This window comes from Castor canadensis, chromosome 6 (genome assembly GCF_047511655.1).
Source record: "Castor canadensis chromosome 6, mCasCan1.hap1v2, whole genome shotgun sequence".
Lineage (NCBI taxonomy): Eukaryota > Metazoa > Chordata > Mammalia > Rodentia > Castoridae > Castor > Castor canadensis.
This window is the reverse complement of record NC_133391.1, coordinates 21641132-21656898: the sequence shown is the minus strand read 5'-3', so window position 1 is coordinate 21656898 and position 15767 is coordinate 21641132. Positions and strand designations below refer to the sequence as shown.

Genomic DNA, 15767 nt, shown 5'->3' with positions numbered 1-15767 from the left:
TAATTTCCTTCCATCTAGAAGGATCTAATATCTATTTATATACTTTAGGAATACCTTCAAAAACAATTTTATATTGAAAAAACAACCAATCTAAGGCCCTTCCTCTAATAATTCTTCTTAGGTGACCACTAGAGTCTGCAGCTTTCACACTCCAGCACATGACTGATTGGCAAGGTTATTACTAGGCAGTAAGGTCTAGCCTTCACCACTGGGAAATCAGGAAATGCTTCTCAGGTCATTGGAATGGGGTAGAAACAGCCGCCTACTTGTCTTAATTGATCCGCGCCTTATGGTCTGAGCTTTCAGTTTAATGAGCTCTATCCAGCTGCTGCATCTGTCTGCAAAGGAACTGTAATCAACTGACGTTGCTGGAAACACAGACAGAAAACAAAAGAAAAAACAAAGAAAAATGTGGATGACGTCTCTTACTGGTCATAACACTCCTTCTGATGATGCAATATAACTGTAACTTAGAAAAAGAATGGTCCTTTTCAAGTCAGGTAACAAAGCTGGCACAGAGTCGAGCTTTAGACACCGATTTGTCCAAAACCAGGTTCTTAGTTGGCTGGCTGAGCATTTTTGCGATGTCATGGTTGCATGATCCCTCAGGGAGACCTAAGCAGTCTACCATAAATACCAACAGAGGACTGCAGACTGTGTCGATCTACCTTCTGTTCCGTTAAATTATACTACTTTAGTTGCTTCTATTAAAGCACTTTAACTAATCCAAGCATTATGAATAATCTCTTCTCTGTATTTACAAATGACACTTGAAAAAAACCTCACTAGCTGACTTGTCTCTTATTAAACAGAAAAACCAAAGGGTCACTTTTGTCACTACTCTGTTTCCATGTCTACATTTTCACAACCAGCCCTCTCACAATCTGTGGTGGGAGGCAGGCATGAGCCTAACAAGTCCTCCTATTATAAACAATAACTTCTATACTGCTAGACTAAAAAAAAAATCACATTAAAGAGCTAAAATGTTATGTTTAGAAACTGGGAAATTAAAATGCTAAAAAATTTAAATATTTAATGAATTAAAAAAATACCTTCTAACCACAACACAGCCACACCTTGGCCTCTACTCCACTGTGCAGTGCATCCCATGTCTGTAACCTCATGCAGCCCTGAACTAGAATTTCAGACCTTGGCGACTATTTGCTTAATGAGACAGACTCACCTCTCTGTGCAGCTGGGACACCTGAGTTAGCACTTGCACTCTCCAGGTGTTCTAATAAGACAACATGAACAACATTAGCTTGGGGCTGGGTGCAAGCCAGCACCTCTTCTTGCTGTTTGTTAATGTCTTCTATCAGCCAGAAGAATAGGAGTAACCCTTATGGCTTCATTATAAAAGAAACCAAATAGAAGCATTTAGGTTCAAAAGGCAGTTTCTAATGATTTGAAACTAGTCCAGTTAATAAACACCATGCCAAGGAAGACTGCTTCCTTACTATAACAGAAAACGAGTTTCAGAAACTTTAGTCACAAGAAAATATAAAATAGTAACAAATGTTAGTAGGATAACAGCAAAATGTAAGACTGGACAGAGAAAATGTGCTGGGTAGAATATCTGAAATGAAACATGGAAGGGACATGTTCGTGGGTAAGAGCCAGTAAGGCTAAAAGTTATAAACAAGGTAATGACCTGCTTGGCTGATCAGCACCAGCTGCTTCCCCAGCCTAACCTTTCTCCTGGCCACCAACCTGGCCCTCTGACTTAAATGTCAACAGCACTCTCTGATGGTAAGAGGCTTTGTGGTCTCCAGAGAAACAACCAGGAATCCTTAAGTAGAATCACTGCCTTTTCAGTTACCTCATGAGACTGGCACCTGAACTCTTCCCAGATGTTTTATGTATTTAGTATCTACATCTAAGGCACTGTACAAATCTAAACAGTACTACAAAAAGTCATAATATATTTTTATACAGATGCTCTACTCATACTAGCATATCTGAGTTTTTATTTCAAAGATTTTTACAACTGAAAGAACAGTGCTGCCAATTTAGAAACAACTCATGAAAAACATGGAAGATAATTTGGTCCAGTTTTTAAAAACTGTAAACTAAATAAGCACATTTTTCCATGTCTACTTAGTTGTTGATCGTTTGGTGCTATTTTTAAATTAAGAAGTTAACTATTCAAAATAATGATTCCTATAGAATGGTTGGTTCTCCTAAGTGGAAATGACCGCTGAGAGTCCTCTGAGCACAGAGCTCACTAGGAAGAGGACTGCTGGATGGGGTCCCTGAAATGTCTGTAAGGATACATGCTGTGGACATGCCCTGACCATTATGTCTGCAGGCTACAGATTTAACCGGACGTAGTCCTCCTGACTCAGAAACTTGAGGAAATCTGGAAGTCCAGGAGGAGATGGAGGCTTCAGAAGATCTAAACAGACAGGACACTCAGAGGCTCACCAAGTCTCTAGGGACAGCTAAGGACAGGAGAGTCTCAATGCAGAGACTGGACATCAACTAGCCTACTCCAGAGTTATGAATGCTGGAACAGTTCCAGGGTTCTAACAGGTGACTGTCTAGGGCAGTACAGACTCAGCAGGTATACAATGAAGCCAGATGTGGTGGTGCATGCCTCTAAGCCCAGCACTTTAGAGGCAGGGCATGAGGATCTCAAGTTTGAGGACATCCTGGGCTACACAGAGATACCCTCTCTGAAAAAAACAAGGGCTGAGGATGTAACAATAACAATAAAAAGGTGTCAGGGAGGGAAGGAGGGAGAGATTAGGAATTCTGTATTTTTTTGAAGTGCAGTGTTGGGGCAATGGGTAAACTAATTTTGAAAACCACCAGAATGCAATTCTCTTCCATAACACAGTGCTATCAGGGTCATGATGGTCCCCAGTAGCAACTGCATGTGATTTAATGGCAAAGGCACAGGGAAAGCGCTCCCTTAAATATGGAGTATTCATCCCCTTCTCTAAGCCAAGTGGAAAAACAAGGTACAAAACAATATGCAGTGCTTGTGTTCTAAAAACTATCTTTGCCACACAGGCAACAAGCTATTAGGAGTAGCCACCTCTTGGTATGGAAGGAAAATGAAGGGAGCTTGATTTTGCACTACATGATTTTTATGGGATTTGAATTGTTCACTGTGCAATTACAACTTTTTTCCTCAAATCTGTATAAAGGATGAGGACAAGGACCAGAGGATGCTTATTCCCCGACTTCAAATAGAAAACGCTTTTAAGTTAAAATCTGAGAAACTGGAGATAACTTCAGAAGGGTTGAGGAAGATTTGTTTTCATCGTGTTGAAGAGTGGTTACCACTTAACATACTTGCTATGAGCCTAACTTTACTTTCCCTTACAAAAAATGCTCAAAATGAGGTGATCCAGGCAGCTGATGAACACTGGTACCACAGGCTGGTTTACAAACCTTAAATGAAATAGCTAAGGACCTTGGACTCTCAGCCCCTCTTGTTCCTTCTCCTTATAGTTTGGTGTCCTAGGTAATAAATCTTTCAAAAGATAAGGGACTGCAGCTATAAGTAGTCTGGCTTACTGACAAAATGGTAACTGTGATTCAAAGAAATAAACAAGCTGGGTGTGGTGGCACATGCCTGAAATCCAAGCACTCAGGAGGCTAAGGCAGAAGAACATTGAGTCTGAGGCCAGTCTGAACTGCATCGTGAGGCCAGGTCAGCCTGGGCTATGTACTGAGACCCCCACTTCAAAAAAAATAAGGCTGGAAGTAAGACTCAAGTGGTGGAGCCTTCAAACCTCAGTACCGCAAAGAAAAAAAAAAAAAAGAAAAAGAAATGAACTAAAGAACATGCAATCTGTAGGCCAAAACTAAATAAAAGACATAGATTTCATTATTCAAAAGATAGAAATGTCACTGGAAGTCATTTGGGCTTGGAGTTAATACGCAGTGTGTTCCTTTTATATATCTAGGTGGAAGAGTTTGAAACAAATGCTTCTCACATTAGAGCCTCATTCCATCTACAAAGAGAACCTCTATCAAGCTACACAAACGTCAACTCCCTTATAATTTCCTTTTACATGTAACACAAGCAACAGGTGGATTGGTGGTTTTGTTAAGAAAGTCACCATTAAGTGATAACCCTGTCTTTCCCAAATAAACAGCCCTAGAAACTTATCAAAGCAAATAGGATTATTTACTTCAGCAACATTTAGCAAGCCCTGGGTCTAACGGTGCAGAGAGGGAAACTAACCCAGTTCAAGAGCCTTTTAGTAGAAATGTAACATGGCCAGGGTTCTTCCTCCTTCAACTTCATATGCTCCAATACTGATAAAGTCTGAGACTTCTCTACTCTTCTGAATAATTTGTCATAATCAATGACAAGGGTATGGGTTCACTGTAGCTAGGGTTTCCCTGGTTTGGATGTTTATCTACTCTAACACTTGTGTTAAAACTTAATTGCCTTGTTAACAGTATTAAGGGATGGGACCTTTAAGAGGTGATTAAGGGCTCCATCTGGTACCATGGCAAAGAGCAAGTTGGGTCCCTTCACTCTCTTTCTGCCCTTCCTCCAGGTGATGATGCAGCAAGAAAACTTCAATTTAGGACGTCCCAGTCTCCAAATCTAAGCCTATGGACTTCTGTTCTTCATAACTTTCCCAGCCTTGGGTTTTCTGTTTTAGCATCACAAGGTGGACTAAGACAGCTGTCACAGTCTGCTAACTTTTGACTATCCACTTTTTATCATTAGAATTTACAGACCATCTTTGTTCTGAATAATTTTTAAAAACTGAAGCAATCTTACCTGAGCATCTTTTAAAAATTACGAAAACTGGAAAAATTCCTACAAGTAAGATTCTCTTACAGATTAAAATATATGCAACCTAAGTCTTTCAATTCTGTTTCATTTTCACATTTAAACATTCTCATTTTTAAGTTCCTATAACCAAAACTGTGATTTATGATGGACGTATTTCTATCAATCTACAATGCACTGATGGGCTATGTCTTATCTGGCTTAATTCCAAAGTTAAACAAATGATCAATGGGAACATTCAGTAAAAACTATCCATAATGGTACTCAAATGGATTGATAATGAAATTGCCATATTATAAATTATTAAGGAATAGAGAAAAATAGAAAATAGCTTCACAGTTCACATGGGAAAATCCAACCACAAACAGGAAATGCACACATTAGATAGCAGACAATTATCTGGGTGACAGACTTCCAAGTGGAGATATGCAACACCCTAAACCACTCGTCTATTCCTTTTCAGGCCCCTTCTTATCTGTTCCTGCTTCCCTATCCAGCATACACTTGTCCTCTCACTACTGTCTTCTGTCCAGAATCCAATTTATCTTCCTTTGCTGTTTACAGCCTCTCCTTCTCTGGACTATGCTATCCTCCAGCTGTCCAAGGAGTGCTGGAAGGTGCAGGCTCTTCCCCAAGTCTCCATCCCTCCCCTTCCTGCCTTCCCATGTCTCCAACGAGGGTGAAGTTTCTGCATGTTTTCCTCTCCTTACCTTCTGCTTCCTTCATTCTGTGCCTTGTTAGCATCTCTCTCCTTTCAAAGCCTGCCACTGTTTTGGGCATCCACTAATGTGAAGAGCATTGACAGTTTTCTTTATTGCTGCTACCATTTGGTCATAATGACAAAATATACAGTCTTTTTATAAAACAAATAGCCTGTTACTATATAAAGATATTTCTAGTTAGTATAAAGAATTACATCTCGTTGTTAAGAATTCAGAATCATTAGAAGGAAAAATAAAAGCTAACTTTCATAGTTTTTAATAGGTTTATATTTTGAATTGCTAGTTTATAATAATGTTAGATAAGTCATTAAAGTGGAACAAATTGTCTTTTAAATTCAGATTTGGTTTAACAAAAAAGAAAAAGTAATGCTTATAGCCTAAAATGAAAATAAAAACCTTTTGCTGTGGATAACTAGTTAAAGAATACAACACATTGTAAGTAAACATCAACTTGCTTTCTTTTCTATCAAAAGCCAGATATTAATGTAACTGACTTGACTAATTAGTCAGAGCTGATGTTACAAGAGGCTCCTGTCAGCCTACACTTCCTCTGAATGTGAGGGAGTCACCAGCACAAAACAAAACGAAAGCAGGTGACCAGATGGATGTAAGGAATGCTCTTCAGTATCATTTTATTCAACAGTATATAAAAACTGAATTCTTGGTCAGGCGCAGTGGTGCACTCCCAGATACTCAGGAGGCAAAGCCAGAAAGCTGACAAGCTAGAGGCCAGACCAGGCCGAGTTAGGGACACCCTGCCTCTGAAACAACATATGGCTAGAGTGGTACAGCTCTGGGTTTAACAGCCATGCAGAAAAAAAGAAAAAAAGGAACCTAACTTCCTAATTAAACTTTTTGAAAACTTCAAACTACCAGTATTTTAATGAAAACAGTTTATAGTCTATGATTTACACACAATTGTCTAATTTCAGTTTATAAGCTCCATAACATGGTAACTACTATGTCCAGATTTATGACTTCAGACTTTTAAAGTAATATGCTATTCTTTTACAAAACTGACATGCACAAAATTCCTGAGATTGGGTGCACCGTCTGAGAAAATCTTCTGATGCTGCTGCTCACCCTGACCGTCTCTGCTCAGATTTTCTGCTTTTACTCTACTATCTCTCTTTTCTGTATGCATTAAAGTGTCAAGAAATTGCGTTCAGAAAAACCTAAGTGTGGATATTAATAAGGAAAAAACATTATGAAAGTGGTATAAAACTTGCTGTCACCATGTTCTTTTCTCGTGGCACAGCCTCACTGGGAGCACACCATCTATGATCCTCACAGTATTCACCAAGGAGCTTTGATGGCCCTCAGGTGATAGGCAATCTTTAAGAAATTACTGAAGCTCAGCACCTTTTCATACTTCAAATTAAAAAATCAAGATAACTAGCAAGGTAACACCAAATCAACCACAGAGTTGATATATCGTTGTTACCTTGAAAGATAAATCAGGATATAATAAATGATGGAAGAAACAGTGAACACGGATGGACAATTCCACCCAGGCTTGCTCCACCCAGGGAGTTAAGAAACGTGGAATTGAAGCGTCATTTCATGTGACACTGACATATTTTCCACAAGAAAAAGGTAATGAAGGGTTTATCTACAAGAGAAAACTGTTAATGAACAGACTGTGCTCAGCCCTTTAAACTACTCACCCTGTCCAACAGAAAAGGAAATAAATCATCCTACTTCTGATAAGATCATGAGTGGAAACTAGAATTCAAAGTTCTTAGAATATTTTAAGAAGGAAAAAACTATCAGTTGGATAACCAACTTAACAAAAGTGTAGTGTATATTTATTTGTCAGGTGTGAGTAACTGACTCTTAAGCCTCTTAAGGTTCACACAAGAAAGCAGACAAGTCTCCAGACTCACTCCTGACACTCTCATTTTCCTTTCCTGCCTACTTCCTGTGAATGGAAGTTTGGATTTTTACAGACACTTCTCTCTCTATTAAACACTTTCTGTCATGTTACAGCACACAGTTACTCCACTCACTTTAAACACCATTTCTACATTCTTCAGATCGTTCAAAACCCATCTTACCCTCAAACCCTTCCAAGATAATTTGAAATAACCTTTTGAGATACATTAACCCACTTCCTAAAAGACTTGAGGAAGTAAAGACAGTGAGTAAGCATGCAACACAAACGCAATTTACAAAACTGTTTATGAGAAAGTACAGACACACTTTAAAGTGTCTACTGAGGATTTTAAAATATAACATTCAAGGGAAGTTTTGCAGTTAAGCACTCGCATAAAGGTTTGCATATATGTTAGCATTTGATACTGATGATGATGATGATGATGATAAGGGTGACAACGCTCCAATTCAGCAGCCTCCAAACTTCTGAAGCCTTTCCTCAAAAAAATACACAGAAAACCAATGTGAAAAAGGCACTGAACTGGAGCTGCTCCCACCCTCCTGGGCTCCCCTCCCTGAGGCCCCCCTGCGAAACATCTATGGGCTAGAAGGGCAGAGCTTAAGAGTTATTGATTTAATAGATTAGAAGCCCCTTGAAAATATTCAACAATTATAAGATCAAGGTGACCTTGGGCACTAATTCAGACTTTGATTTACTTTCTTCTTTTTTTTTTTTTTTTTTGTCTTTTCTTTTTTGGTGCTGGGATCGAACCCAGGGCCTCACGCATGCTAGGCAAGCGCTGCACCACCGAGCTACATCCCAGCCCTTGATTTACTTTCTTAATCATATGATCATGTTAAGAATTGAACCACAAAATAAAAAAGCCCAAGGAATTACAAAATTTAAAAGGCTAGAGGAAAGCTTAACCCTTCTACCTTTTACACATGAGAAACTAAGGCTTAGCAAGGTAAGGTTGCTGGCTCCCAGTCTCATACCACATGGCAGAAGGGCTGAGAGAGCCACAGCTGTGGCTTTTCACGCTACCTCAGACGCCTCCCAGGATGCCTAAAATGAGCTCTGAGTATTTTCCTAGCTTGTTCAAATGTGATTCATTCTACTCAAATGTTTTCTAGCTTGTTCTTTAGTTCAGAAAATACCATTTTATACTAATGACCACATAAGCATTAAAATTACCTTGAAACATTTTGAAAGTTCTCAGAATGGAAAAGGCACAAACTAAAGAGCTCAGGTCTACTCAGTGGTATTAACAACATGGTAAATACAGAGAACCTACTCCACTAGTACTTTTGTTGGTTAGGTTTTAGGGAAGGTTTTGTTGTTCCCATTTCAGGTAAAGAAAAGTGGTCCCATAAGTGATTCGGAAGTAATGCTGTAGAAATACAAGTTTCTCTATAAAGTAGGTATTGAAAACAAACAGCTATCTAGTGAGTTCAAGGAAGATTCTTAACAGTAATGTTTTCTATTCTAGGTGTTATATTTAATTCAGAAATTACCTTTGAATTTGATTCTCTGATTCTCCCCCTCTATTCACTCAAGGAAGTTAAAGGATGCTAAAACTCTCTATGGAGTTCTTTGGGTGATGACTGGAAGGAAAAATGGCCACATTCACCAGTTGAGAAAATATGTTACCTTTTCATCTTTAAAATATGAAACAAATGTATTTTCTTACAGAGACAGGCCTTGGCACTGATGTAGCAAAGAATTCTATTGATGTAGACAGAGTGAATATAAAACTATTCTGTTTTATACTCAATCTGCTATCACATAAAATAATTAGCAAAGAGGAATAACAAAATAATTTCACTTGTATTATAAAACATAAAAATTAGAATAGTTGGTTTGATTTTTAAATAAAAAATACATCATTTCTTGGATTAAACACTTTAGGAAAAATATAAGCAATACTTACTGAATTTACATATTATAAGATTAGGTATAGCAGCTTTGAAAGTTTTATAATGAAAATGACACTGAAATGAGAAGGAAATTAAAAATACTTTCTCCGATTCTCCTCCACAGACTGCACAGATTAAAGGAGATTTACTGCTCTAAGATAAAATTATTTCATCTTTGAAAAAATAGCACTTTCTCATCAATACACGGCAAAGCTCTTCAAGGATAGCCCCGGCTCACTGCGCCGCTACCCCTAAACCTTCCCAAGCATCTTCTGAAGAAAATGAGCATCTGGAGTCTGGAAAATCCAAAAATTTTTAAAAGGTTTAGATTGTCACTGGAAAAAGCCTTACCAAATGCACTATGTGTGAATAGTGACACTGTGAAACCCATGTCTTTAAGAATAAAACTTCAATGCGTTTGAGGTTTGAGAATGGAACAACATGAAAATTACCTTCATAATTTGAAGTTTCTTGAGGAACCAAAACAAGAACACTACTTCCTCCCATTTATGAACATGGAGAAGCATACAATGAAGGAATGAAGGGTAAATCTTCTTGAGATTAGGAAAGGCGTCTATAAGAAAGAGGTAAAGGAAGGAACTAGAAGATGCAGTTTTCTACTGACCAACCTTTAACTGGTGGAAAAGGATGAGGAGGAAGTGAGTCTGAACAGAGCTCCAACGGAAACTGCAGAAGTTCTTCATTATCTGTGGAAGCTTGAGAGGCGAGGAGGACACCAGTGATTTAGTGACAATCTATGGTTAATTCTTTCAAATTAAGAACCTGTGATAACATTGTCTCTGTGTGTGTGTGTGTGCACGCCCACGCGTGCACGTGTGTGTCTGTGTCTGTGTGTGTGTGTGTGTGTGTGTGTGTGTGTGTGTGTCTGTGTGTGTTCTCCCTCCCGTGCCCCAATTTATTCTGGCAATTTTCTTCCTGGTTTCTTCTCTGGTGACCTCCTCTGCATGACATGGAGAGGTGCTACCTAAAGAGTACCTGCAAGCCACTAGCATTATTTAACCTTTACACAGTGAGCGCTCAGTAATATAGTTACTATTATCCTTGTCTTCATATCTACTAGTTTCTAAGATTCTTAAAACAGCTTCTTATCTATCTTTGATAAATATCTAAATATGTAATTATTTAATACATCTGCTCAACATTAGCTCAGTGCTCCAATCATACCAATATCATATAGGCAGGATGTCATCAACTTTAAAACGTTTATGCTAATCATGAATACTTTAGTTAGCCAATGGGTCACTTAAACTTTATAAAGTATTATATTACTTCCCTGATTTTTGATGAGAACAGTTTCTGATAATTTGTGTTTCTTTGTAATGTATTAACAGTGGTACTTCCCAAATTCTACTAGATTAAGGACACCTCTGAAGAACCTTTTAAAAACAATAGGAATTTTCCTGAGAAAAACACAGAAGCACAGAGTCTTGCTGTATCAGTGGGTTTCATGTGCTGGCCCTTATCTGGCCACACAGTTACCTCAATGAGGATGGGCAGAAAAAGTGGTAAATACCTCTTCAAGAAACAAGTCACTATGTGTTCTACCTGCCCTCCATACTTTAATACTTTACTGAAATATGATGCAGACAAGCATGAGCTATGTCCATCCAAATGCTCACCTCTTTGTAGTGGCTTTTCAACGTGAGTTTTTGCAGTCTGTAAAGCCTGATTTTTGTCAAAAGTTATTGCAACAGCTGTGACTGTAACCTAGAATTACAGACACAAACAGTATTAACAAAGTAATCACTGCCAAAATATTTCTTACACATCTTTCTCTGTACCATGGGGCAATCTAAATCAATTGGCTAATATGCCTTTCCTGGTTAAGATGCTCAATCAGAATTATATTTAAGTTCAAATACTCAGCCTGTATAGTTAAACCTGCATATTTCAGAAAGAGGTTGGGGGCTTCCCTAAAACCTGGGAACAGGTAAAATCCTATGTGATGCACACTTACCCTATCAAATTATGCTGGAACAAAGGGGAATCTGTCTTCAAATAACCAGAACTCAAAACAACAAAACAGGTGGCCTAACTCATACTAAAATGTATGTTTTAAGCTATTTTGAGGTAAAATAGTATATACTTAAGTTATTTAATCATAGCAAAATTGTAATACTAACACAGATTAGAAAAAAGCTAGAAACCTTCTTTTATAATAGGAGAAACTGTAATTACCTGAATTAATTCATCTTCAGGCAGAGATACTGTAAAATTTACATGGCAAAGGCAGCAGGGAATCATAGACCGTAGTTTGAAATACAGGCTCTACACAATAAAAAAATATTAGCATTGTATTACTAACAAAATATTTTAGCAATAAAAAGCTATTTAAAAAATAAATTTTAAAATTCATGAAAGCTGATTTTCATAATGTACATTATATTATGATAAATGAGAAGTTTAAAAGACTGAAACACTAGTTTCAGTTTATTCTTACATTAAGAATACATTTTAGGATTGAAGCAGACAGTACAACTTAATCATATTTGTCAGTAAATCACAAAAACAATAGGCTTTTAAAAAATTCACACTTATATACTATGCTTTTGTGAAATTTCAAGCTATTATCTAACTCAACTGCTTTTTTCTTTATAATAGAATGTCTTACGAGGACGAGGTACATTAGCATCTTGCCTTGTCTAATAACACAGGTGAGATTGACAGGTATTCCAACAATGTAGCCCGCAACTGTCTACAGTAGTACAGACAAGACAGATGCTTTTCTTTTAACATTTCATGGTTCTCAGGACCTTTACACATTAAAGCCCTGTTTGAGGTTCTTACCTTGAGCAAATTCTCACAGAGGTCATTGAAGTTCTTATTCAGTGCTTGGTTGGTCAGGTTAAGGCTGCTCAGTCTGATCACTCTCACTGACGTGAACATCTAAGTGTGGAGACACAGCAGACTATTTTACCATCCATCACTAAATACCATAACAACTGGTAAATGGACACACAATGGATGACAAGTAACCAACGGGGTGTGAAAAAGAAAAGGTTTTGTAACTGCCATTAGGAGGGCCAAAAGAAAAAGAGATATTTAAGTGTATCGACTAAAACAACATATGCAGTTTGCTTAGAATTAATCAAAGGTTTACCTGTATTTCTGATGTCCAATTATTTATACCAGGCATAATTTCTGTATTGCAACTATAAAAGCCTGACAAAACAAATTAGATACACAACATTTTATTGATTTTGTGTAAAGGAATAACATTTTTAAATTATTACATGAAATTTCAATTATAAAACTTTTTATTTTTTTTATAAAACTGTAGTTTCAGGAGACTTTAAAACATTCTAATAAATTATAGTTTTTCTTTTCATGTATAAAACCTAACAGAATTTAATTCAGATTCACCTAAATCCTAATGTAATTTTTTTTTTAGCACTGAGGTTTGAACTCAGGGCCTCACACATTCTAGGCAATCACTCTACCACTTGAGCCATGCCCCTGGCCCTAACATAAACATCTTTAAGCAATATGTTCCAAGACTTTTTTTAATTTACTTTTTTTATTATATTATTGTTGTACTAGGGTACATTGTGACATTTACAAAGGTCCTTATAATGATGGCTGAATTCACCCCCTCCAATTGAAGCAGCCAAACACATGGTACAATGTGACACTGAGGAAGCCTTAAAAATAAGGTAAGCTATGGAACAAGTATGAACCAAAATACTGATCTAGAAGACTTGCTTCATCTAGAAGGTAATTCTTCTCTGCTCACCTGAAGGAGGAGGAACATCAGTGAGGAGAGAATGGACATCTTCCATGGCATCAGTGTCATCAATCTGAATGCAAAAGGATGAAAACTATTACACACTAGCAGTAAATATGTAACTAGTTCAAATTTCTAAAAACTACTTTCATCATTTATTAAGAGCAAACCTTAAGAATGAAGAAAAAGCAGGGCCATTTTCCCTAATGTAAAATATATAGCTTGGGAAAATTCTATCAGCAAATTTCTCCGCAGTAATGATTACAAATACTTCTAAGTGAGTATTTTACATATTAAAATATGTTGAGTTAACAACAAACGTAGACTTCTCGAGCTTTTATAAGAACATGTTTCAAGACTTACAAAAACACCACAAGCAACCATTATCCCACTTTATTTAAACTAATAAAATGTAACTAAAAGAATCATTGATTAAACAGAGCTGCTTTCCAATGGAATTAAGTAGGGATAAAATGTCAAGGCATAATTAGACCCTGGTGTTCTTACATCACAACATTCCATTGTGAGTAACAGTGAAAACCTGCAGCTGGACAGACACAGACAGCCACCTGTGCTTGGGGCCTGAGCCCCACTTGGCAGATCTCTGAACTGCCTCTCCCCTGATGGTAGGGACTTGATCATTTTCCTTTGCTTAGCGACCCAGAGTAGTGGTCATTATTCCCTGAACACTCCCCAAGCAGGACCTCGAACTGTTCACCTCCAATCTCCTGCCTCTGTCCCTTCTCCTGCTGAGTCTTTGCCCACATGTGAAGCACTTTTGCTTTGTGTGCCTTTGCTCAAACAGAACTCTGGGACCAGACATACCAAAAATGCTCTAGATCTAACCCGGTAATGCTCAGACACCTGGAGAGTGTTCAACATTTCCTGGGCCCCACCTTGAAATTCTCTTTTAGGAGATCTGGTAGGGATCCAGGAATCCACATCTTGCACGCTCCGAGGCAGTACTAAGGCTATAGGCAGTCATTATGTTTTGCACAGCATAGCTCTAAACAGCTGTCTGGAGCCTTTACCACCCGGCTCTGTTTTATCTACTCTCAGACTATAGAAAAATGGAAAAGAAAGGCATAAAGCGAGAAAATGGATTGTCTGAAGCTAACACTTTCACCTCAGGCCATGTGCTTCTCTCATGGCTGACATCTCATCATGGTCACTGGTACTGTTCCAGACTCTAATAACCCTTCATTCACCCCCAACGCATATCCTCTACCAGCTTCCTGATTTACTGACATCAGCATATCAGGGTTTTTTTCATCTCATCTTTCACTGTCTGACATTTCTTTGACTTTCTTTTCCTTCAATATCAAAAGGAAGTTTTCTTCTCTTTCTCAAAACTATTCTACAGAGAAGGATGGGGGAGCAGGTTTGTGAGGGAGAAGGCAACATGTTCATTCTCTATAGAGTTACTCAAATATCCTAGGCATCTTTTTATAAAGAAAGATCAGCTCTGTCTTCTGTTTTCAGCAAGAAAACAGTACACTCAGTATTTGCAGTGTGAACAACACATTATAGTGTATGTAACACATGAGACAATGTTATTGTCAGAGTAACATTATCATAAAAACCAGGTAATTGAGTAGGTTAAAGAATAGCACATTAAATTCTTATTTAAATTCATTCAAGTGCACAAAAATAACTCCAAGTCTTTAATGTTACAGGTTGAGTATCCTTTATCCAAAATGCTTGAGACCTAAAGCATTTCAGATTTCAGAGTTTTTCAGATTTGGGAATATTTGCACAGACATCATGAGTTCAGCATCCTCAGCCTCAACTCCAAAATCTGCAATGCTCTTAAATCCAAAACTTTTTGAACAAAACTGAATTTCAGAACATTTCATATTTGGGGTTTTGAATTAGGGATGCTCAACCTGTATTTTGGTGTTATTTAAACCCATACACTAGCTGTTTCAGAACCACCTGCATTGTTCTATCAATCACTAAGTTCTGACATTTTTAAATGTGTGTGATTTCTCTAATAAAACTTTTCTGATAACAGTTGTAATACAAAGATATCACATCAATGTAGGATCTGATTGTAAAATCAGTATCTTCTAAAACATTCTTAAGAAATTAGCCCAGTGCAATATTACCTCCAAAACAAAAGCATCTTTTTTCCCATGTGAAAGATCTAATTCTGTAACTTCATCAGAGCTTTCTGATTGAGATCTTAAAAGTCTTGAACGTTGTCTAGGTTCTGGAATGGGTGATCCTATAATCTCTTCAGATATCTCCTAAAATAAATACAATTGTTTTATATTACATGAGTCTGTTTTCGACAGTTTGGTTTTAAACTTTTGTATTAATAGACAACTTCCGATGGAGAAAAAGTTTGTAAAATACATTCAGTGAACTATATGCAATTACAACCTCTCTGAGTACTGGTAGAAGATGCGGATATTTCCTTTTATGCAGAATGGCAGTCTTATTGGTGCACTAATCTAGAAATATATGTAACTATCACAGATACAACAAAGCAAAATTGACATCTAGCATACAGAAAAGAGATTGCAGTGAACTCAGAAAATCAGCACTCAACTATACACATGCACTGCTGTCATCATTTAAAGTCCTAATTGGCTATAAAATATTTAAAATTTATTTTCCAAGATAGGATACTAATCCTTTATATCCTTTCTTACCTGTAGTAATTTTTTCCACACAGTAAAAATGTGAAGAATGAGAAACCTAAGTGTGCATATGAGTAGATTTATATATACATATACTTTGC

At 37.4% G+C, this 15767-nt stretch overlaps 1 protein-coding gene across 20 annotated transcripts in view; it reads right to left on the bottom strand.

Moving 5' to 3' along the window:
• Nucleotides 1-15767, bottom strand: part of C2cd5 (C2 calcium dependent domain containing 5) — an 89634-nt gene that overhangs the window by 12606 nt on the left and 61261 nt on the right. For 10 of the 20 annotated variants that reach the window (XM_074075872.1, XM_074075873.1, XM_020183792.2 and 7 more), the window contains 9 exons: nt 15130-15270; nt 13031-13094; nt 12398-12459; nt 12085-12183; nt 11476-11565; nt 10917-11004; nt 9906-9992; nt 1184-1234; nt 267-368 (listed from right to left, as the gene is read on the bottom strand). In XM_074075872.1, the coding sequence (XP_073931973.1) occupies nt 267-368; nt 1184-1234; nt 9906-9992; nt 10917-11004; nt 11476-11565; nt 12085-12183; nt 12398-12459; nt 13031-13094; nt 15130-15270 (784 nt within the window). The other 10 variants (XM_074075881.1, XM_020183795.2, XM_074075879.1 and 7 more) reach the window with 6 other exon arrangements.